The 24,064-nt window shown below is 33.5% G+C and overlaps 1 protein-coding gene and 1 pseudogene across 1 annotated transcript; one reads left to right on the top strand and one right to left on the bottom strand.

Annotated features, from left to right (window-relative positions):
- The first annotated feature begins 5,463 nt into the window (after window positions 1–5,463).
- LOC149580250 (UPF0426 protein At1g28150, chloroplastic) lies at window positions 5,464–23,845 on the top strand. The gene is made up of 3 exons (XM_089790071.1): window positions 5,464–5,631; window positions 5,789–5,938; window positions 23,478–23,845. The coding sequence occupies exons 1-3, from the start codon at window positions 5,581–5,583 to the stop codon at window positions 23,661–23,663; spliced, it is 387 nt and encodes a 128-aa protein (XP_089646197.1). The 5' UTR covers window positions 5,464–5,580; the 3' UTR covers window positions 23,664–23,845.
- LOC149580251 (mitogen-activated protein kinase kinase 9 pseudogene) lies at window positions 16,732–17,711 on the bottom strand (annotated as a pseudogene).
- Window positions 23,846–24,064: the final 219 nt, after the last annotated feature.

Here is a 24,064-nt window from a genome sequence, read left to right as displayed (position 1 = left end):
GATTATAGGAGATTTACAAGATGTTTTAAAATAAAGATTGATTAAGAATAAAGGACAAATCGTGAGAGAATATTGGTTAATTCATACTATCCTCATGTAAACTAGGGATAAAAAAATGAATTGTAAAATCATGAGCTAAAATCATATAGGAGTATAAAGCATATAAGACAAGTCAAACCATTGTAAAGATCCACCATTTAAGAACAATATTATCTCATGAATCAATAATATATCATCATCATTTAAGTTCTCATGAAAGATAAGTGGAGCTAGTTTCACATGTAAAGAGCCATTTATAAAACCATCATAGTCATCATTTAATAATTCTTCACTAAGGATCATAATAATACCATGTTATGAATAGGAGAGTGTATCAATATCATGATCATTCACATGACTAGACAAACAAACATCTTCATAAGGGATGACACCATCATGCAATGTGAGTAAATGTGAGATATCTAAGATTGATCATCATACATCACACAATTAATTTATTAGAGTGAATATGTTGTCTTAAATAGACAACTCTAGATGAACTTAGAAGTATCATAATTTGTAGAAGAAATTACATCATGAGAAATAACACCATGAAGAGGTAAAAAAAAATCATCTATATTCACCATGTCAAATGAATCACAAGGCAAACATTTAATAGATGTGAACTCATCACTATTCTTTTCCATAGTATCATCATGAAGCTTGTGAATAAATGACATGATGTAGGAGCATCTTGGGTGTAACAACAATCTTGCATCACGTCAAAATATTTATTTTTTGTCTTTTCAATAAGGGTTATTTCAGTATAGTGTTGCTATTTGTAAAAACTTACTATTTTTAGTAAGTTGGTCATACAAGCTTGGAATGCTCTGATTTCATAAGTAGAGGCCCACCTTAGTTACTTCAGCATGCTTGTTGAGGCTCATTGTTACACCATATGTATTTCATAAGTTATTGAGGTTTTTAGGTACAAAATCTTTGAGCTCAATTTTGAAGGCCTTAGAGGCTTCTAACAAGGTCAAACCCTGATTAATGGTGCTTATGCAACCAAAATGTTGTAGACCAAAATTTGTTGTTTTTGAAAAGTACTTATAGTTGCAAATTGGAGCTATGGTTTGAAAGTTATGACCTTTTGAAGTTGAGCTACCTAAAAAAATATAATTTGTAATTGTTTTGAGCTGACCTTATGTAATAAATATGAAAATAATAATTATTTGGGGGTCAGTCAACTCCAGTGATTAGGGCCAGATGTCTAGAAGCTTCTTGGGTGGTGGAAAAACACCTATATAAGGAAGGCCCGTAGTGTTGTCTAAGGCAGCTTGAGGTGGTAGTTCGTGGTTCTATCTTGAAGAATATTATAAGGAAAGTGCCCATGTGGCTCTGTATATTGTATTTCTGAAAATCTGGAATTCCATATTTGTGGAGATAATAAGAAGTCTATTTTATGTTCTTGCATATTACTTTTTTTTCTCTTTTTATATTATTTGTTTGTGGCTTTTAGGGGACCACCCTTCATTACATGAGTGTATCCAAAAGATAGGGATGAGAAACAAAACCTCAAAGAAGACACATCCTTATCCTTAACATATTGTATCATGAATAATATCAATGATATAAGGCCCTGATGTATTGTAATAGATAAGAAAATATTAAAATCTAAAATATAATTTATTTACCAACAAACATGACTTAAAAGAAACAATAAGGAAAACTTATCATAGGAGAAGAGTGATAAACACACACATATGCATATACATATATGTATATATACATGTATGTATATACACACACACACACACACACATATGTCTATATACATATACGTGTGTGTGTGAAAATAGAAATTAGATCACACACGTGCACATACATATATCACCATTTTATAGATAAGTCTTAACTAAAGAATAATGAGAACGTGTAAGAAAAATGAATTAAAAAATAAGATGTATACAAATATTAGAAATTAGATCAAGTCCAAAAAATCATAAAATATGTAGGGAGATAATCCTATTGTTAGACTTTAGGGGTTGCAACATGGATAGATTTACTTGAAATTTAATGAAGAATACCTCCTACTAAATAGGTTACTTATATTGGTTAACTATATCCTTTTAATACATATATATTAACATAAGTAATTAGAGTTGACTCAATATCAAAATAATAAATGCTAATTTATAAAATTAAATGGAAATGCCAAAAGTTCACTTATCTTGTAGATCAACGAAAAAGATAAAAATTTGAGGTGATACCTAATTCAATAATTGTGAAACTAAAAATATGCACTCATGAGTTGGTGAATGACAAATAATGGGTTAATATGTGCTCTACGAGAGAATCTTGTCCATTGCAACATTAAATTGGTGCATGTGAGTGTTCTTACTAATGGTGCCTTGTAAAAGTGATGATGACGAGTTGATTGATGTTTTTAAAGATTACCATTATTTAAAAGTACCTTGGTGAAGTCAATGAAATACAATAGTTGTGCCTTCCTAGATATATCTTCTTGATTAAAGTAATTGTACAATCATAAAAAAGATTGAAAATAACATCCTTTAGTTGTGCATATGTCTTATAGGGAATGAGTGAATAAAGGAATTCTAGTGACATCCATGAGACTAAGCAATCTAAAAGACCAAACGTTACAATATTAACACATTTTAATTTTTCTTTCTATGCTAGCTCTTCTATTATGCATCTTGACTAGGAAGCTCTCAAGCTTGTAGAGCCTTGTCTCCTTAAAGAGCTCATCTAGATTGTCCACCTTGAAAGTATCTTCAAATTACATACAAATATCCTCATCTTCTACACACTCTATTACGAAGTCCAACTCGATTCAACCACGTCTCTTTTGGCAGAATATTTAGCGCTCCCCTTGGGATTCGTGAGAAGGGCTTAACCACCTCTTGTGTATTATAAGTTAAGTGGTTGTATCAGGCATTGACAAATCACTCTTTTGGTGCAACAACTATGCCACTCTAACAAGTGGTATTAGAGCTTGGTCGTAGGTTCAAATCCTCAGATCTTCAAGTAACCTTTAGGGGAGATTGTTGGGAAAATGTTTAATGCCTCCCCTTGTGATTCATGACAAGGGCTTAACCGCCACAAGTTGAGTAGTTGTATCGGGCACTAACAGATCGATCTTTCAGTGCAATGACAACCCCACTCTAATAGGCTTTGCTACAAAAGACACAAGTTATGTCCTCCTACAATTCTTTGAGGGTAATCCATTAACCCATTTCATATCTAAGGTGATGGGAGTTGATCCTTAACTATGCTATAAAAGTTTTAGCCTTTTCATTTATTGCAACTTTCCAATAGGATTTTTCATCATGCTTCAATGCAAAATTGAATCCTTTGACCATAAATACTTGTTTTCCTATTTTGTAGACATTGTGGTTCAAACTTTTCTAATTTGTTATAGAGTTAAGTTCCTTTACCACTCAAAACTAAATGTTTCTAAAATAATTCTTTTTCAAATACTTAAAATTTTTCACACCATAATCATATTTGTTTAATGTAAATTTATCCTTTAAATACCAATATACAACTTATGGTACACATATACAAAGTCATATGGTAATCAATAATAAAATAAATTTTATACATAAGTCCTAACTAAAGAATAATGAGAACATATAAGAAAAATGAATTGAAAAATAAGATGTATAAAAATATTAGAAATTAGATCAAGTCCAAAATATCATAAAATATGTAGGGAGATAATCCTATTGTTGGACTTTAGGGGTTGCAACATGGATAGATTTGCTTGAAATTTAATTGAAGAATACCTCTTCCTAAATAGGTTACTTATGTTGGTTAACTATATCCTTTTAATACATATATATTAACCTAAGTAATTAGAGTTGACTCAATATCAAAATAATAAATGCTAATTTATAAAATTAAATAGAAATGCCAAAAGTTCACTTATCTTGTAGATCAACGAAAAAGATAAAAATTTGAGGTGATACCTAATTCAATAATTGTGAAACTAAAAATATGCACTCATGAGTTGGTGAATGACAAATAATGGGTTAATATGTGCTCTACGAGAGAATCTTGTCCATTGTGGCGTTAAATTGGTGCATGTAAGTGTTTTTACTAACGGTGCCTTGTAAAAGTGACGATGACGAGTTTATTGGTGTTTTTAAAGATTACCATTATTTAAAAGTACCTTGGTGAAGTCAATGAAATACAATAGTTGTGCCTTCCTAGATATATCTTCTTGATTAAATTAATTGTACAATCATAAAAAAGATTGAAAATAACACCCTTTAGTTGTGCATATGTCTTATAGGGAATGAATGAATCAAGGAATTCTAGTGACATCCATGAGACTAAGAAATCTAAAGGACCAAATGTTACAATATTAACACATTTTAATTTTTCTTTCTATGCTAGCTCTTCTATTATGCATCTTGACTAGGGAGCTCTCAAGCTTGTAGAGCCTTGTCTCCTTAAAGAGCTCATCTAGATTGTCCATCTTGAAAATATCTTCAAATTACATACAAATATCCTCATCTTCTACACACTCTATGACGAAGTCCAACTCGATTCAACCACGTCTCTTTTGGCAGAATATTTAGTGCTTCCCTTGAGATTCGTGACAAGGGCTTAACCACCTCTTGTGTATTATAAGTTAAGTGGTTGTATCAGGCATTGACAAATCACTCTTTTGGTGCAACAAGTATGCCACTCTAACAAGTGGTATTAGAGCTTGGTCATAGGTTCAAATCCTTAGACCTTCGAGTAACCTTCAAGGGAGATTGTTGGGAAAATGTTCAATGCCTCCCCTTGCGATTCATGACAAGGGCTTAACCGCCACAAGTTGAGTGGTTGTATCAGGCACTAACAGCTCGATCTTTTGGTGCAACGACAACCCCACTCTAACAGGTTTTGCTACAAAAGACACAAGTTATGTCCTCCCACAATTCTTTGAGGGTAGTCCATTAACCCATTTCATGTCTAAGGTGATGAGAGCTAATCCTTAACTATGCTATAAATTTTTTAGCCTTTTCATTTATTGCAACATTCCAATAGGCTTTTTCATCATGCTTCAATGCAAAATTGAATCCTTTGACCATAGATACTTTTTTTCCTATTATTTTATTTTGTAGACAGTGCGGTTCTAAACTTTTCTAATTTGTTATAGAGTTAAGTTCCTTTACCACTCAAAACTAAATGTTTCTAAAATAATTCTTTTTCAAATACTTAGAATTTTTCACACCATAATCAGATTTGTTTAATGTAAATTTATCCTTTAAATACCAATATATAACTTATGATACACATATACAAAGTCATATGGTAATCAATAATAAAATAAACAAACAAAATATAACTTCAAATTTTAAAATTAATTTTATGTAGGTAGTGATCATGTAAATTAATTTTATGTAGCGATGAACTGATTCCACAAACCGTGAACTAGGCTATGCATACACAATTAATACGTGGGTAAGTTAACTTTCGATACTTTAAAAAAAGGCTGCTCCGGCAATGCAATTTGAGAAAGCCTGTATCCAAATGCGAAAGATAAAGGATTCACAATTTATAATGTAAGCCAATCGAAAAACGATGGATCTCTTATCTCCTCACAGGCACTCTCGACTACCGCATCTACAACTGGTAATCTACATAATCAAACAAATAGTTTTTTCTCTCATTCTTCTCATTTTATTTGACTTTAAATCGTTGTTTATTTTCTTTCATCATCTGATTATCTGTCAGTTTGGATTTCTCATATTTGATTTTGAGTCGGTTTGGATTTCTTGTTTTTCTGCAGAGGCCTTGCGGAACTGAATTAAACAGGCTTGTAAGACCATACTCTCATGGAAGACGGTTGTCAGCGCTTCCAGTGAGAGTTAGAGGAGGTCCTCGGATCAGATCCTTCCTGAACCCCATCGATGAACCTTTGGTCAAAGAAGCTCTAAAGGTTAGTTAACTCGTCATCTGATTTCCCAGGAATTGCAATTTCTCTGTAACATATACATCATACTATACGGACGGTCGAATTTACTGGGTACATCAAACTATACTAATGAATCTATAAGTTGTAACCAACTGCATAGATGACCTGGATGGGTTATGATCATATAATCCCAAATTCATGGATAGTGAAATACCCAACAGTATATATGAATGAAGCTATACTCAGTAGCTCATTTGTGTATGCTTCATTCATTCTCTCTCTCTTTAAGTACTTTACAATGACTCCAATTCGATTATACTAGTTATACACTTACTCCAATCAACGTTTTACTATTTAGATAGATGAATTGAGTTATTTCCAGATGCTGTGCTGTATGAACGAATGAACAGGGATATGCTGTCTGATGAATGGATTGCAGTTACCGAGCTTGCCCACTAGTTGTTATTCTGCTCAGGATACCCCATTACGTACAAACATGCCTTAGTTATTAGCAATTTAGTTAAATGTCTAGGACACAAACTAAAGAGGGTTTATAACCCGTGATTCTAACTGCTTTTTTGGTATATAAACATGTTACATCACAATTTTTGACTCAATTTAAAAGTGTTAATATAGACTTTTGAGGTTTCGTGAGAAGTCAGTTGATAGGTAAAATTAGTTATGATCATGTGAAATGGTAAGATGGTTAATCATTATAATTCATGTGAAGATGACATGTTAGTTAATCATTATGATGCTATTATATCATTATCTTGAAATTTTGGAAAGTTAGTTATTCATCATAAGTTCATGGGAAGTGAAATGGTGGTTACCCATTATGATGGTTTACGAATAATAATTTGTTATAGCAATTGTGATTATATTGAGGAATATGATATTATTCTGGAGAATTTGTTTCCTTGTAGAAGCACATCAAAGGGGGGAAACATTGCTAGAAAGGAATTGGGCATAGGGGCACCACCTACCGTTGAGCAAATTGGTAGGAGTCCTAAACCACCACGACCAAGGAAAAATGGCTAGACAAGCAAGGGAGCGACAACCATGAGCTAACCGGTCCAACTTATATAATTTAATAATTACTCAAGCTTAAATCAAATTGAGATCAGTAGTTACCTTAAGTAATATCATTTTATGTTTTAATATTATCCTATGTTTTAATACTATCATATATTTTATTATTTCCCACCTTGGCTATGGGTTAATATTCCTTGGCAATAGTTTTTTTTTCTCTTTGAGCGGCCACATTTCTAAATTGCTCTCATCGTCCTTTTATTACTTTTATTATTTTTGGGTCGGGCATATAATCAATTTTACTATTACTACATGTAGTGATGACCAAAGAATCTTGTAACTCATGCCACCTTGTATCTTGCTTGTAACTGAGCTATGTTTCACGTGATGGCTCTTGATTGTTTATACCAGTCCCATCTTTGCAATCAGGACATTATTATTGCCTCCTCATTACCATCTCTTTCTGCTCTCGATATTCTTTCTGCAATTGATTCATAGTTTTCAGCCTTGCTTCCTTTTAAAAGTTCTTATATTAGTGCATAGCCATTCATTGCAACTCGAAGCCTTTTGGAGAAGGCCTTCCGTACAAGCAGTTAGAGCTACACATATTTTGCAAATACGACCAATACCAGGTCATTTTGTTAACTTTGCATATGTATCAATACATATTCTATAAATAGATCATAATGCTTGACTGAAGCAATCAATTTTTTCCTATGCTATTACTGATTGAAAATGAAATGATGATCTTCCTTCTATAAATGACAAGACTAAGCCGAAATGATTTTTATTTGTGAAAGTAATGCTGAAATATAAGCCGAAACGAAGTAGACTTTTATAGAAGCATTTTTCTATATGCTTCTTGCAATGAGGATTTTCTATTGTGGAGAATTAGATTTGTAAAGAGCATACATTTACACCATCGTGTTTTTAGCAAGCCGAACAGCTGATTACCGAATAAATTTAATGAAAGTGTCGTGTTATCATCGCTAGATTGGGCTAATATATTGGCTGTATATGTATATATGTTTAAACATTTCCATATTTCTTTTCTTTTGTGCCTGCCAGAAAGGTAGAAGAATTGGCCATACATAATAAGATATGATTTCACATTTCTTTTTGATAAGCCAAGGCTAGATAGGCAGATTATTGGCAGTGATTACCATTACTCATACATCCACCCAATGAATCATCCAGGAAGACTAGTATGGTCGAGATGAAGGGTGTGAACAAAGGATAGTCCTGCATGATAAATGTAGGAATCATTAGTAACTCAAACATGAAAGTAAAATTAATGAAAGAAACCCGTCAACTCATGGTAGTCCAGTGCATAAGTCTTGTTGTCTAGTCGAGCGGAGGGTGATACACTAACACCAAGTTGCTCAGTGGTTGGACAGTGGTGGTCCTAAGCCTAATCTCGGGTAGGGAGGGCCTTTTTCAGTTGAGACTGTGTGGGGATATGAAAGGGTCCACGATTAGGAGGTTAAACTCCTGGCAATGCTTCTCCTCTCCACCAAATGCCAATGCTTGCACAAGACAGGGATACGATTTGCATTCAAATATCTCTCGGTATAGGTATTTTACTTTTATGAATTTGGAATTTCAAGTTGAATGTATGTTAGATGGTTAATATTGTTTAATCAGTTATTCCCTTCAATGCTCATAAATCGGTTCTTCCTTTCAATGTGTTAGGAAATCAATTGAATCAGTTGATTTTTCAATTGAACATGAAACGTAACAACATGCATGAGATAGGCTTACTTGATGGTTGTTATAACTATCCTTCATTCATGTGAATAGAAATATGAACGCATCTTTTATTTACAATTAATTGTCATGATTTGCATAGAAAAAAAGGGATGTTACAGTGGTTTTGTTTCCCTAAATGGTATTGGTTTTTACAGTACAGTGGTGTAACTTTTTGTGCCCTAAGTGGTATATGTGGACTAACTTGGGTTTTGCAGATGTTTCTCTAGGCAGATTTCTTGTTTCAGAATGTAGGTTATTGCAAACTTAAAATCCTCAATTTAGTTTTATTTGATTATGCCTTAATCGTAAGCAAGATTATTAATTAGTTATATGGATTGAACTAAATTTTAAATAGCAATATGTTCATAGACATGGCAATGCAATTACATAATGAAGATCTTGCTTACTTAAATTGATTATCAATGATTAATCACTTGTTTTGATTGAATACTCCTTCAATTGATAGTTATAATATGTCAGTTGAACTGATTGTAACCGTTAATCTCTTTCGTATGAATATGTAAAATAACTATTATAACTGCCTTCTTATGAATATGAAGTAGTAACTGTATTTCGATGATATGCTAGTTGTTGGCTAAGACTCGGGAAAAAGGGTTGTTACATATGGTATTAGAGCTTTGGGTTCGACACTGAACCTTGGGCCCAACATTGTTTCAGGGAAGTTGAAAATGTAATGTTAAATGAGACAAAATGAATATCTATTTTGCATAACGGAATATTTTACAATGTAAGTTGGAAAATCACACTAGAGATCATCCAGAATAGCCAGGAAGGGCTGAAATGATGGTGTGGTCCATATGAATTAGACAAATGGATAAATTTGCAAAATCATAAAGATGAATTAGAAATAAGAAAATTAACATAATTGGCAAGTTGAGTGGTGGGAGATCGGGCACACAGTGTCCATTGGAGATCCTTGGCCAGGGTAGGTTTAGTGGCAAGATTGTTGCTGTGATCACTAGAGGTTAGAGTGCTAACAGTTAGAAGATAGGTTGATGGAAGGTGTCCACAGCCTTGTCAATTGACCAGCCAACACTTGAACACCAAGATGCTTAGGTTCCAGGACCAAAATAGTGTACACATGCCTTATCCCAGGTAGGGAGGCCATTCTAAGTGGAGAATGAGTGAGAATTACACTAGGTCCAGATTCCTTGACTTGCACAGTGTAAACCAGTTTCTACTTCTCTTGATGCGGCATTATCTAAACCTTGACTGTGACTTGTTATTTCTTTCAGTTGCATGTTTTCAACATTATACTTTATGCAATTACATTTCTGTTCATGTGAAAAAGGTAGCTAAGATTTTGTTATCCATTTTTGGACTTGAACTAAAAAATTGTGAACCATAATTTTAAGAATTCTATTTCTCTTGAAAGTGATGATATTTTCTAATGTTGATTAAATGACGAGAAGGCCATACATCATATTTTGTGCTCCAATATGGAGTAAGCACACTTGCATAACTCTAACTATTAGTGCTTATTTATAGATGTAACTTTTGTTTGACTTGAGTTTTTCCTTGAAACCAGAGTAACGAGAATCGTCGTGATTTAGGTGATTTTGCAATTTGAGGAAGGCTGGGTGATTTTTTCTGACCCGTCAAATTGGATCACTGATTTTTGAGGCAAAAATTGCCTGAATCGCCTTAATAGGCGATATTTGTCAAAAAATTGCCAAAATCGGTCCCAAAAATCGTCAAGTCGGTAAAAAGTCACCAATTTTTTTTACTTATGTGATGGATTTATTTCTTATGTTCCTTGTTTATGTATGTTAGGGTATAGCTTCTATTTGTTGATGTCATAGTGTGTTTAAGTTATATTCAATAAAGGGCGTATGAAATAAGTTTTAAATCGTTAAAATCTTTGAATTTCAAGGGTTTTTTCACTTTGCTGATTTGTAGACGATTCGTAGGTGATTCATAAGTGATTCATGATTTGAGTAGGCCTTGCTAATTCTGATCCTATTTTGATTTTTGGTTCTTTGCTTGAAACATTAGAATGACAAATGGGCATGAGAGCCTAGGTCACATAAATGGGAAAAGTGGATTCCCAAATCTTTACAGGTGATTGGTGAGCACGCCTAGATGATCTACCTACCTGACAAGAACCTATGTAAATTTGTTCGAGATCAATTTATAACCCAAGGATGGGTTTAGCTAAGAAATTTCAGCTTAAAAGGTAATGATTTTCAACATGGAACTTGTTTAAATAGATTACGAAGAACTTACAATATTTTACTTGCGTCAAAATATTTGAACTACGTCTTAATCATTATAAAATGACCAAACTAAATTAGTGTGCACATAGGTGCATGGATTTGAAATGTCTTATATGAAACAAACAATACTAGACAAGATATATGATATGAGTTGATGTTATGAGAAGCATATTATTATGAACTTTATTATGGATAAGTGAGGGGATTCTATAGGTAGAGTCCCATGGAAATGTAAAAGTTTGGTAGATAAATTGGACTCAGGGCCCGAGCCACAATTGAAATGTTGTGGATAGAACATACAAGCATCTGGGCCACACCCCCATCTCAGGAATTGCATGTAGCCCAAGGGCCTAGGAGATTGGGATACAAATAGTGTGGTACCATTTCTATCATAACCTCTATGATCTTGATTGGATGTATGATGATCTTTCATAGTATATTTTGATTTTACCCTTTGACACATTGTTATACATGTATACTACACATGCGATATTGATTTTATATGGTAATGAAATATCAAGACATACTGAGCTGTTTTATATTGTCTTAGAGATGAAATATATTTCTATCATGAAATGATTATTCTATTGAAATATTATTGTGATAAGAGGGGCATGAAGGCCCAAGTCACATAAATGGAAACATGGATCCACTAACCATTTCAGGTGATCTGTGAGCTTACAAGGATGATCTACTCATTAAATGAGAGTACCATATACCAGATGGTATGTATGAGTGATTTAATTTCTATGATCAAGTTATGATCTAGAGCATGTTAGTTGAGGAAATACAATTTTTTTATGAATATCTTACTCTTGACTATTGAATACTGAAAATTCTCTTACATGAGATATCGGTATGAGAATTGAATTAAAAATATTGTGTGTCTACATGAGTATGATAGGAATATGGAATAGAATATTCGAAAAAACATGATCAATTTGAAGTGAGGCTAAAGTGAGCAGTGGTATGGTAAAGTAAACACAGGTATGTGTGTGTTTCGCTTTTGATCTTATGGTATCATTTAGGCATTATTTTGAAAGCATTGAGATAAGGGAATGATAGACCTTGATTTTGAACATGGCTTAGATTTTGATTCAAATTTGAAATGAGATGATTTCATGACGCTATATATATCTTAGATTTGGAATATTCTTTTAGTGTTTAAAATTGTAGAGTTCATTGAGGACGATGAAACACAAGGGGGAGGGTATGTTACATCCTAATTTTTGGCCCAATTTTAAATATTCCTTTATAGTATTTGTTAAAATTTCAAAGTTCATCGAGGACGATGAAACACAAGGGGGAGGGTATGTTACATCCCAATTTTTGGCTCAATATAAAAATGTTCATATAGCTATTGAGGTTTCATGAGAAGTTAGTTGACAGGTAAAATCAGTTACGATCATGTGAAATGGTAAGATGGTTAATCGTTATAATTCATGTGAAGATGACATGCTAGTTAATTGTTATGATGCTATTATATTGTTATCTTGAAATCTTAGAAAGTTGGTTATTCATATCATAAGTTCATGGGAAGTGAAATGGTGGTTAGTTGTTATGATGGTTTATAAATAATAACTTGTTATAGTAATTGTGATTATATTGAGAAATATGATATTATTGTGGAGAATTGCTTTCCTTGTAGAATCACGTCGAAGGGGTAAGCATTGCCAGAAAGGAATTGAGCACGGGGGCACCACCTACCATTGAACAAATAGGTAGGAGTCCTAAACCACCACGACCAAGGAAAAATGGCTAGGCAAGCAAGGGCATACTAAGGGACAACCATGAGCTAACCGGTCCAACTTATATAATTTAATAATTACTCAAGCTTAAATCAAATTAAGATCAGTAGTTACCTTAAGTAATGTCATTTTATGTTTTAATGTTATCCTATGTTTTAATACTATCGTATATTTTATTATTTCCCACCTTGGCTATGGGTTAATATTCCTTGGCAATAGTTAATTTTTTTCTATTTGAGCAGCCACGTTTCTATATTGCTCTCATCGGCCTTTTGTTAATTTATTATTTTTGGGTAGGCCATATAATAAATTTTACTATTACTACATGAGCTGATGACCAAAGAATCTTGTAACTCATGCCACCTTGTATCTTGCTTGTATCTGAGCTACATTTCACGTGATGGCTCTTGATTGTTTATACCATTCTCATCTTTGCAATCAAGACATTATTATTGCCTCATTATCGATCTTTGTTCTACTCTTGATATTCTTTCTGCAATTGATTCATCATTTTCGATGTTGCTTCCTTTTAAAAGTTCTTATATCGGTGTGTAGCCATTCATTGCAATTCGAAGCCTTTTGGAGAAGGCCTTCCATACAAGCAGTCGGAGTTGCACATATTTTGCAAATTCGATCGATACTAGGTCATGTTGTTAACTTTGCATATGTATCAATAAATATTTTGTAAATAGATCGTAATGCTTGACTGAAACAATAAAGATTTTCATATGCTATTACTGTTTGAAAATGAAATGATGATCTTTTTTTTTTATAAACGACAAGATTGAGCCGAAATGCATGATTTCTATTTGTGAAAGTAATACTGAAATATAAGCCAGAATGGAGTAGACTTATATAGGAGTATTTTGCTATATGCTCCCCGCGATGAGGATTCTGTATCCAAGAGAATTAGATTTATAAAGAGCATACATCTACACCATTGTGGTTTTAGCAAGCCGAATGACTGATTACTGAATAAATTTAATGGAACTATCATTGTGTTATCATCACCAAATTGGGCGAATATACTGGCTGTATATGTAGATATGTTTAAACATTTCTTGATTTCTTTTCTTTTGTGCCTATGCCAGAAAACAGAAGAATTAGCCATACATGATAAGATATGATTTCACATTTCTCTTTAATAAGTCAAGGCTAGATAGGTAGATTATTGGCTCTAATTACCATTACTCATACATCCATCTCATGAATCATCCAGGAACACCAGTATGGTCGAGATGAAGGGTGTAAACAAAGGATACTCCTCTATAATAAAAGAAGGAATCATTTGTAACTCAAACATGAAAGTAAAATTAATGAAAGAAACCCGTGTTAGCTCATGGTAGTTAAGTGTATAAGTCTTGTTGTCTAGTTGAGCGGTGGGTGATACTCTAACACCAAGTTGCTTAGTGGATGGACAATGGTGATCCTAAGCCTAATCCCAGGTAGGGATGGCCTTTCTTGGTTGAGATTGTGTGGGGATCTTTAAGGGTCTGCGGCTAGGTTGTTAAAACCCTTACAATGCTTCTCTCCACTAGATGCCAAGGCTTGCACAAGACAGGGATACGATCTGCATTCAAATATCTCCCAGTAACAGGTATTTTAATTTTATGAATTTGGAATCTCAAGTTGAAGGTATGTTAGATGGTTAATATCCTTTAATTAGTTATTCTCTTCAATGCTTAGAAATCGGTTTTACGTTTCAACGTGTTATGAAATCAGTTAAATCAGTTGATTTTTCAATTGAACATGAAATGTGACAACATGCATGAGATAGGCTTGCTTGATGGGTTGTTATAACTACCCTTCATTCAAGTGAATATAAATATGAATGTATCTTTTATTTACAATTAATTGTCATACTGAGCAATGAAAAAAAGGGATGTTATAGTGGTTTTGTTGTCCTAAATGGTATTGATTTTTATGATACAATGGTATAACTTTTTGTGCCCTAAGTGGCATACGTGGACTAACCATGGTTTTGTAGATGTTGCCCTAGGCAGATTTCGGTTTCGGAATTTAGGGTAATGCAAACTTAAAATCCTCAATTTAGTTTTATTTGATTATGCCTTAATTGTAAGCAAGACTATTGATTAATTATATGTATCAAACTAAATTTTAAATAGCAATATGTTCATAGACACGGCAATGTAATTACATGATGAAGATCTTGTTTACCTAAATTGATTATCAATGTTTAACCACTCGTTGTGATTGAATACTCCTTCAGTTTATAGTTATAATATTTCAGGTAAACTAATTGTAGCCATTAATCTCTTTCATATGAACATGTAAAATAACTGTTATAACTACCTTGTCATGAATATGAAGTAGTAAGTGTATTTAGATGATATGCTAGTTGTTGGCTAAGGCCCGGGAAAAGGGGTTGTTACAAAACATATGTGAATTGGAGTTTATTAGGTACATACTTACATATTTTACAATATGGACATGTTCAGGTTGGTTGCATTCTATGGATAAAAGTTCAAGTGGCTTGTATTTATTCACCCATATAAGATAACATACATATAAGATAGAATGAATTTTAATGCCCTTTTGGGCAGCATTTATTTCTACACCCATCAAAGAATAATTGTATAAAAGATTGTTTTTATGGCTGCTTAGCTACTACAATGTATTTTCCAAGCTGTCAGTTATTTTATTTCAAATGTTAGATTTTAGATTGTCCAATCCAATCCAATCGTATTATCATACTTCTTTCAGTGATTCAATCATTTATCCAAATCTTTTTGCCTACCTTTTTAATTAGCTGATAGGCTATTATAGGTGAGGTTTTCACCCCAAACCTGCCCGACGCTACAAATTGCTTACTATTTACCATTTAACAATGATGGAAATTGTTTGCTTGTCAATGATTTGTCATATGACATAAATGTTATGATGAGTTGTGATGTTGAAATCAAATCAAATATGATTTCTTGCTAGCAAATCGAATCTTCATTGATACACAGATTAAATTAGATTTCATGCGATCAAAATATACTCCCTTGTCACCTATGCTTTGAGGATTGTTGTCTTCCTGGGTTTGTTGAAAACATAAACTCGGAGACAAATTTCCTTTATTTTGTGCACTTGTTCCAGATGCAGGTAGATGAGAAGCTATCACGCTGGAGGCACCAAGATCTCTCTTTCTACTCTCTAACTCCTAATCGCAAAGGGTGAGCAATTTAAATGACATTTCTGAGTAGTTTATGAATTGGGTGTTGCATTTGCAGGATAGCTTCATCTTGATCACTTGCATGATTGCCTCTTTTTATTTCAACTGCCAAACTGAAAAAATTATCGTTAGAGCTGGTTGATTTCAGTTTTTTTCGAGCTTTCCCTAATCGAGAGAAGGATTGCAATGGTGGTTTAAAGCTTAATCTATCAATTTTCCCTGAAATCCATATAAAAGTTGTTGAATATAAGGATCTCTGATAGAGATAAACTATAATTGCAGACTGGACAAACTCAGATTTACTTGTATCTCAGATTGACCATGTTGTTGAATGGTGCAGATCTGCAACCTTGGATAGCAGTCTGTGTAAGATAATCTTCAAACTTGAATGCCAATGGAGGATCGATGAACTTGTCTTTTGTTTACCTATAGGGAGAGCAATTGCTGGGACTGTATATGCCTTGTTATTGATATATTTCCTCAACGACTGCTTGGCATCATTTATATAAGAATGGAGAGTTATGTCCCTGTAGAGACATGGCTCTATGTGGGCAAAGGCCATGTAGGGTTATGCCCCTACGTTGGCATAACTAATATTTGTTTCAACTATAACAAATGTAATTTGTCTGCTTTGCAATCGGTGGCAGAACAGAAACATACAAGGCCCCGATAACAATAGTCTCTTCAAGGAAAGAGCCCGATTAAGCTGAAGTCATTTTATGAACAATTGAATATATATATATATATATATACACACACACATAGGTATATATGTATATATTCTCACCAGTAAAACAGAGTTCATGTAAATCATGAATTCAAGTGCTCAATATCACTTTGACTGATGCTATACATCAACAAAAGTCACACATTCTAAGAGATGTTGAGGGACTGGAAGGGCACTTTCAGCTTGCAGGGCTGCTGTAACTGTGAACTTTTGTTCACAAATGGACGCTTCAAAAGCTGCAAGGTCATCCACCTCTTTCCTGCATCCTTCTCAAGACAACATCTGATGAAACTATGGAGCTTCGCAGATGCACTAGCGGGTGCAAAGGGAGGCTCTTGAAAACAAATAACATACATCAGTACAGCACAATCTGCATGTTCTCCAGCTGCTATGAAGGGGAAATGACCCACATAGCCTTCCAATAATGTCAATCCCAAACTCCAGATATCCCGTGTACCCATTGTATCTCCCACCATAGTTTTGCAGATTGAATCTCTCTGGGCTCATGTAAGCACAAGTCCCCACATAGGAATTGTAACAGGACTCTATGGTGTCTGATACTATCCTACTAACTCCGAAGTCTACAATTTTGATTAGCTGGTAATTCTTGCTAATCAGGAGATTGGCGAGCTTGATCTCTCTGTGAACAATTATTTATCTTTGGAGGTATTTCAGTCCCTCCAACACTTGTTGTGCAACCTTTGCGAGGTAGGACTCTCTTATCGGTGTCCTCTGCTTCACCAACTCTGCAAGGGATTCTCCGTCCATGTATTCCAGCACAAAATTGATGTTCCCTCCCTCGTGAAAGTCACCCTCGTATTTGACAACATAGGTAGTTTATTTTAGTGGGATGTCCATCTCTCTGGGAATGTGGGAAGCGAGGGAGGAATCATGGTCCATGCGGATGACTTTGAGGGCATAATTAGTGGAGGATTTTGGGGGGAAGACCTTGTAAACAATGCCTCCACTACCATGCCCTAGCTTTCCTACTCTTTCGAAATTAAAGAGCTTCTCTATGCCTGTTGCGGCTGCGGCTGTGGAAGAGGGAGAGGCAAAGGGGAAGGGGAAGGGGAAGGGGAAGGGGAAGAGGAAGAGGGGGTTCTTTGGGGCTGGGATTAATTGGCATACTCGCTTAGTGACTGTTGTGGGGCTCTCAAACATTTCTGTTTTTGTATATTTTCTGCCACACTGTAAACTGTCCTAGTAACAGTCATAGCTCACCGACTCTAAACAATCTCAGCTGCACTTTAATTTGAATTCAGTTTTTGAATTCTTCTGCCTAATACTCTGCCCGCATATGGATTAATTTCTAATTTGTTGTTGTTGTTGAAGGCTGCAAATGCTCCTTGTGCTGCATTTGTTTTCAAGTTTAAAAGGCTTCCTACGCATTTCCTCTTTGTTGCAAAATATGCAAGTGCCTGCTTCTTGGCTGGGTGTCTTCATCCATTGTTTGCATTGAGAAATATCACACAGAAAGAAAAGACAATTTGTCAATGAGGTTAAAATGGATCAAACAGAAAGAAGAGACAATCTGTCAGTGTCATTCCAAGAGGATTTAAGGAGTAACAGTGACGTTCCCTTTCAGATCTCCATGTAAAAGCCTTCGAGTGGAGTCAGAAGGGCTTCTCATCTGGTCTGGGCCAAAGTATTCTATTGGAAAAATCAGAAAGCTAAAAGTTGATTGTGAAACATCCAGTTTTTTGTTTGATTAGATATATTTCACACAACTCTCTTGTGGTAAAAATAGAGCAAATTTGAGAGAAGGTAATAGCATACAATATTGTTTAGTTGAGTAGGTCACATCATACTATATATATTCACAAGATTTCGAATACATTATACTTCACTCATACCCTTATAATATTCACCTTCTTTATATAGACCTCCTGATAATAAAACAAAAGTATGGTCCTAATGAAGGTCTATTCGTATCCAAATATCATTAAATATAAAAATATTGTCTAAGATAACTAATTAATAGATGTGTGCCACATGCCAACATTTTCATCCATCTAAATACATTATATAATATATATCTCTAGACACATACTATGTCATCCAGCCTTAAATTTTTTCATCTCAATAGATAGGAAGAAGTCAAACAATATGAATGTACAAATTATTACACATATGATGTCATTGTTAGGGATTGAAAAAAAACTGTTATAACAAATATTGGAACATGATCAAGTATTCGACCCTTTCCCCTACATAGTTTTGATTTCTACTCCTCTAATAGCACTTCATCTTGAGTATCATTATATGTACTTCTTCTACCATACTTTATTAAGTAATCAGTAGTAATTGTACACCAAAAAAATTATAAGTTTGTCATATAAATGTGTACTATTATAATTTATTTGAATACAATTTTATCAAATTGATTATTATTAGTTCACTAAATATGGTATACTTGTCCTTAAATTTGTAATTAATAATTATTTCAATATAAAATGCATGAACATGTTTTTGAGGGATTATTATTTTCCCATGTGATAAATTTATGTATAACTAATGAAATAATAATGTCTTTAAACTTAACTACTTTTCAATTAATTGAGGGTGAACCTATTGTATTTTTTAAAGATATTATTTACTTTTCTGTAATATCATCTAATTGATTATTATTATGGTAACAAACTCATTTTAAAATGTTGAATTACTAATACAGTTGGAAAAAGTCATCAAGTTCTTGTCATTCCAAATGTAGGAGAGAATCCATAGTAAGAGTATTCCAAAACTAAGTGCATTTTATGAAGAGGAAAGGTCCAATCTCTTTGAAACACCATATTCTAGGAGAATTGAGATGATAAAAGCATTTGGAGACATCATGGATCTAATTATAACCTTGTTGATCTCAAGGGAGAAAAACTTGAGGTTCTCCACGTGTTCACAAAAATGACATCAAGGGAGAGATGCCAATTTGGAAATAGTTGTTCCCATTGAATGATCTTTATAAAGAATGCACTATGTAATGTTGGCTCACTTAGGTTCTAATACAATAGAACAAAATGCATTTAAATCAACAATTCTGAGTGTTAAGAGAAAATTGAAGCTATCAATAATGACATTGAGTTATTCAAACATAGGGACAACACCCTTGTTTTCAATTGATGATGGTCGAAAATAAAAATTCCATAAATATTAATGGAGTCTTTCATGGTAAGAAGGGTTCCAAACTCCAGGCTTCTCCAAGTGAGACATAGAGGTGTGATGTTGGAACTAATACAATTTGAGATAATAATTTTCCTAGCTTTATTACCATCAAACGGTCTAATGATACATTTGGTGAATAGGGAAATGCCTTGTAAATGAATAAAAATTATACCAAGTCCCTTAACATCTTGGAGAAGGAAATAAAAACCCCAAAAAACATGATGGGAGCCATGATTCCTATAATTGGAATCCCAAAGGAAATTGTAGAGGGATTTCTCAATATTTATGTAAGAGGACTTAGATGGTACCCAACATGAGGATAAGTGGATGTGACTAACATCAATATTTTTCAGTGTAAATCTCAACGTAAATAGTGAACAAGTAAATAAAAATGTATGTTGATCTAAAACTGCAAACCAACAAGTTTAAAAAAATAAAAATTGTAAATGTAACTAACAAAGTAAACAAAAGACCTAAAAAAATTATGTTAGATATAGAAATAGTCTTGTGTGACAAAAGAATAATTATTATTCAAGAACCTTTCACTATGGTGGATTAATCAAGTTGGTTATTTTTGTTCATGTTTCAAATTGTAAGAATATGTTCCTTAGGAATTATGGAGATTAGTAAGGCATGAGACAATAATGAAATTTACCAAAAAATCTATAAAAATTGAGATAATGAGGGATGGGTTAGGGTACGTGAGAAAGATAGCGGACAAGAAAATGGTGAATGTCCAACAATGACTAATTATTGATAAGGGTTTATCTTGATAGTGAAGGTGAAGAAAGGTTTATGGGTAATGATAAATCAAAAAGTTACTTTAGCCATTTATTCAATTTTTACATAAAATGCTAGACTTAACACAACCATGTTATAGGAAGATAGTCAAGGTGGTTTTAGAAGGGTAAATGATCGACGCTTTTGAATGGAAACCTTGAGGTAGATTATTAACATCAAATAGAACTTAAAGATTTATGGAGTGTGAAAAGGAAATATGTTGAGAAGGATATCAAAAAATGAGAAAATAGAGGTAATTCCAACAATCAGGGCATGCTATGAACCTCATCCAATACCCGTAAGGAATTGTAACTTATTTCTAGCACATCACAACACATGGCCTCTTATCTCGAGAATGAAAGTTGTGATGAGGATGTACAACTATAACATTCATTTATTAGGAATATTAAGATGATTTATGGTCATCAAGAATACTTACAAAATGTGGCATATATTTCAATTGAATAAGTCAATTATCAACATATTCTACTGCATGCTTAAGAGTCACTCAAATTATTTTCAAGATAAAATGATGGAAAGGATCCTAAGTACTCCAAAAAAAAAAGACCAAGAAGATAATAAAGGAAAAAATCTTCATTCATTATCAAAAAATTGCCCTATATTTACTAATTTTGGTTAGATTTATAAGGTAAAATTTGGGAAAGGTTGAATAAATTAGTGTTCAAAAAATTCTAAATTGTAACATCAAATTATTATCATCTACTAAATATTGGAATCTCAATTTCTTTATAAAATTTAAAATTTATAGACATACCTTTGTTGGAATATTATATTTTGAGCATGCTCTTGCAATGACTCGTGCTCTTTTTTCAAATCTATCCCAAAGTTAAGCCTGTAAAAAACTTGGGGGGAACTTTAAATTTGATCTTTTTAAAATGGGGTATTGCTTATAAAATGTTATCATGTTCTCTAAAATGCCACCCTGTCCATATGTTTGTTCATTGGGAATTTGATATTGGCAAAATGTTACCCCATTTCAAAATGGGGTGTCACACTTCTTCTTCTTCATGTATGCATCTACTATATTTTTTTGATCTCAAGGGTTAAAGAACCTAAGTGCAGTGTAGGTGAGAAAATCTCAAGAGGGGTTAAGGTCGTAAGTGGCTTCTAGGACAATCCATTGACAAGCTTATTAATAAAGGGATAACCTAATGAATCAACTAGGAGGGAGGATACATGTTAGTAAGATTCTATGTGTGCCTCTCACATGCCTTTATTACTTGTATAGGATAAGGATGGGAGTGGGGGAAGAGGCCTAATGAGATAGGCATGATCAAACTATTTTATTGTCAGGAAAGTTTGTTTAGTTCCACATGAGTCCTACTCATCAGTTGGGGCCCACAAAGACTAATAGGATAAGACAATGAGTGAGGGATATTCAATGACACTTACCATACTTGTAACCTAGAGTCCTCTTCTATTTTCTTATAATTGGACTTGCCTATGATATTATTACCTTGCTTTATTATTGCTTATTATGGACTTATTGAGATTTTTTGGGTCGTTGATATTGGATAGTGTAAAATGGTGGACACTACCAAGATGCAACTTACTCACTAAATCACTATGGATATCAATTGTATATGGGATGAGATACTTCATCATACAATGGAATAAAGAAACTATTACCTACAAGGTAGATCTAGGAAGAATGACCTTGTCAGATAGGGTACAAGCTTGGGATCTAGGCCTTGTAGGGTTGGATTTCGGTTTTGATTCCAAAATGAGACATGTAGGAGAGATATGTAAATCTGATCTATGAAAGTAGATGCACACGATGTAGTATATATGTTTGTTGAAGTAAATGTGAGTATGGAAAAATAATGTTGAGTTAGATAGAATGTTAATTGAAATTGGTTACCTTACAAGACTATGATAATGTTTATGTAATGGAGGCAAATAGCATAAGACAATTAATGAATTTGTAGGAGATTTCTATAACTAGAAAGAAATAGCCCCTTTATAACTTTATGAATATCCCCACGGAATAATTGACAAGCACCACTATATACGTCATGGTTAAGCACCATACATAATTCCCACCCCGCAAAACCATAATTGATACATGAAAAATAGAAAGAAAATGGATAACAATCATGACTATCTTAAGGGTTATATCAATAACTGGTCTTCTATATAACCACCATTCTCCTTGAGCAATATTAAAAAATGATTAACAATCCATACTCAATTATGAGTAAAAAAAAGAAGATTCTTGACTAAATCTCTTTTACAATGATAAAAAGGTACACAATTTTGATTTCGTCTTATGCACTATGAATTTTAATTTTTTGCTTTTTTTTTGTGCTTCTTAACATGCACTCATCCATACATTCCATATAAAAGCCTACTAGCTTCTTGTTTCAACATGTAGGCCTGAAATCAGAGAAATGCAAAATAAATCTTTCACGACTCATTCATTATAAGTGCAACGAATCATAAACTTCAAAATTTTAACTATTTAAAAAAAAAAAAAGGTCTTCAATATAATATATCCAAATATGTAATACATACTTGTTTTCATGTTTCAAACAATATTCTAATTCGATGCCTCAAATATTGAACTTCAAAAATATCCTACTTTATGGGAAGGTCACAATTCAATATAATCAACTTTATTTTCACAAAATTTCTTTTGAAAATACTATGTACTTCTACTTATACACACAAACAACAATATACATTCAACTTATAAAAAATAGAAAATATTTTCCTATCGGCATACCCCTTGCCTCTCCTTGGGGTGCAAGTGCTAGTCATAGATGGTCAAGTGTATTTATTGGGAAATGACAGAGTTGTTCATGGCAATTAAAGTTAGTCAAATTTGAGGGGGATTTAATTTTGATTAAATATTGAAACTTGTATATATATGTGCTTGGAGGTGCATTGGCATACGTGAATAATCTGGGTTTGTGCAATGTGTTGTGATAAGCAGGAGCCCGTTGCTTTCTTAGGAGGGGTGTTTGCTGGTCTGTTAAGACTTGATTTGCAGGAGGACCCTTTGAAAGAATGGATTGCTAGAACAGCTGAAGCTGCTGGTCTAAATGAAGATCAAGGGCAAGACCAGGAAACCCAGTCTCAAGTGAATGATGAAGCACCTCAGCAGATTGAAATAGAATGAGTTTCACTACTGTTACCTTTGCATCGATTTAGCCACAAATTGCTACTGTTCATGAACACATCCAATAGAGGATTAGATCTATAGTATCTGTATTCGGTAAAGTGATTGTTTTGTTCTTTGTATTGAATTTACTTGTTTGAATTGAACAGATCAAGTAGTTGCTGAATTTAGTTTCTTAATTATCCTGTTGTTTCTCATGCAAACTGCCACCATTAACTATCAACTGCAATCCCATGGACTTGTACCAAGATAACTGTTTTAAGTCCAACTTGAAATACAGGAAACAAAATTCTAAAGAGAATTTCTTCAGAAAAAAAAACAATATGATAAAATTTGAGGTTATGTTGAAATAGACACATGGGAGGCTGTATGGACGGGTAACTATGAATTTTATGCTGTAA

This window comes from Cupressus sempervirens, chromosome 1, assembly GCF_028749045.1.
Source record: "Cupressus sempervirens isolate cs-2001-9-10 chromosome 1, ASM2874904v1, whole genome shotgun sequence".
NCBI lineage: Eukaryota > Viridiplantae > Streptophyta > Pinopsida > Cupressales > Cupressaceae > Cupressus > Cupressus sempervirens.
This window is presented reverse-complemented; position numbering and strand designations above follow the sequence as displayed.